We start from the raw sequence: 1437 nt of genomic DNA, 5'->3' as shown, positions 1-1437 counted from the left end.
CGCCCCCCCCCCCCCCCCACGCCCGCACTCACACGTAGGGTTTCTTAGATGTATCCTGTCCGAGCTATTGTTCCAACCCTTCTTTTATTACCCTTTTCAGTGGTTATCTAGGAGGGGGTAAGGGAATCACCAGTCCAGAGTTCGAATCCTCCACAGTTGCCAAGCAAGGTCTCGGTTTTAACTTGTCTTCAATATAGTATCAGGTGGAATTTGACAAGAGATTGCTCTTTTTGAATGAGATATGTAACAGGCTCAGGTAAATTACCTATTTCTCCTTAACCTTGGCTGCCCGCCCGGGTAGTGCAGTGCAGAGGGCTGAAAATCGCTGGCAGCGTGTTTGATCACTCAGTCGCCTTGGAGGGCCGAGCAGAGATCGGCCCCAGTGCAGCCCCAGCCAGGGCCCCTCCACCCTGGAGACTTGGTCCTGCTTGGTGTGGGCACCGGCCTTCCGTCTGATGTACGCCGCTGCCTTCAACTCCCCACGGCCCTGGGGATTGAAACTTCCTTATCCGTTTGCCGCTTTTGCCGAGGAAGGGAGCTAGCCTAGCTGCAGTGAAAGGTGCAGAGAAGGTTTTCTAGGCGAGCTCAGTAACTTCGTTTTACCCCAAACCTTTTTTCCTAGGTTGTCTTTACCCAGCAAGTCTGTCGACTGGACCCACTTTGGAGGTAAAGTTGTGACTTGAGCCCCAGACCCAACCCGTGTGGGTCCCGCACGCTTGCCGCCTGTCCTGGCCCTGAAGGAGGCTTGCGCTGTAGGAACACGTCTCCCCTTGGCTACGGCTCCAGCTGGCCTACCTGCTCGGCCTCTAGTAGATCAGGGGTCGCGAAGCCAGTGTTTGCTACTTTTGAAAGTGGCACGTGGTGCGTGCCTGTGGGCAGTAGTGCCGGAAGTGCTGACCTCCTGCCCGGCTTCCCCAGAAAAGCCCCTGGGCAGGTCTGTGGTGCTGGAGATGCGCCTGCCCGGAGCGCACCCGGGAGGGAGGACGGGAGCCCGAGTGACTGCGTGTGTGGTTTGGGTCTGGGGGGCAAAGGCCTCGGGAGCCCTTCCGCCTTGTACCCGCCCGTGTTCCTTGAAAGGGGAAAACGAATGGCTGTTGCTGAGACCCAAGTGATTGTGTGCAAAAGGGGTGGCGATTTGTTTCTTGAAGAATTGAGTTTCTTGGGCTAGCTAACCACGGGAAGCTCTTGATCGAACCTTCTGTAAAAGGCATCTCTGCCACCCTCCCTCTGCTTTAAAATCAGGCTCTCCTCCCTCAGATGAGATCCGCACCCTCCGTAACCAGTTGCTTTTACTGCACAACCAGTTATTGTATGAGCGCTTTAAGAGGCAACAGCATGCTCTCCGGAACAGGCGGCTCCTCCGCAGGGTGACCCGGGCGGCAGCTCTGGAGGAGCACAACGCCGCCATGGTGAGCACGGGGGTGGGGGGGGGGCTTC

The 1437-nt window shown here is 57.0% G+C and overlaps 1 protein-coding gene across 5 annotated transcripts in view; it reads left to right on the top strand.

Moving 5' to 3' along the window:
- TSC1 (TSC complex subunit 1) overlaps positions 1-1437 on the top strand; it is a 46723-nt gene that overhangs the window by 37763 nt on the left and 7523 nt on the right. For all 5 annotated transcript variants that reach the window (XM_077768428.1, XM_077768431.1, XM_077768430.1 and 2 more), the window contains 2 exons: positions 623-666; positions 1243-1409. In XM_077768428.1, the coding sequence (XP_077624554.1) occupies positions 623-666; positions 1243-1409 (211 nt within the window). The remainder of the gene's footprint in view (positions 1-622; positions 667-1242; positions 1410-1437) is intronic.

The sequence above is a fragment of the Crocuta crocuta genome, unplaced genomic scaffold (assembly GCF_008692635.1).
Source record: "Crocuta crocuta isolate KB4526 unplaced genomic scaffold, BGI_CrCroc_1.0 scaffold35, whole genome shotgun sequence".
NCBI lineage: Eukaryota > Metazoa > Chordata > Mammalia > Carnivora > Hyaenidae > Crocuta > Crocuta crocuta.
Note: the sequence above shows the minus strand (reverse complement) of the source record. Positions and strands in the feature narration are given on the sequence as shown.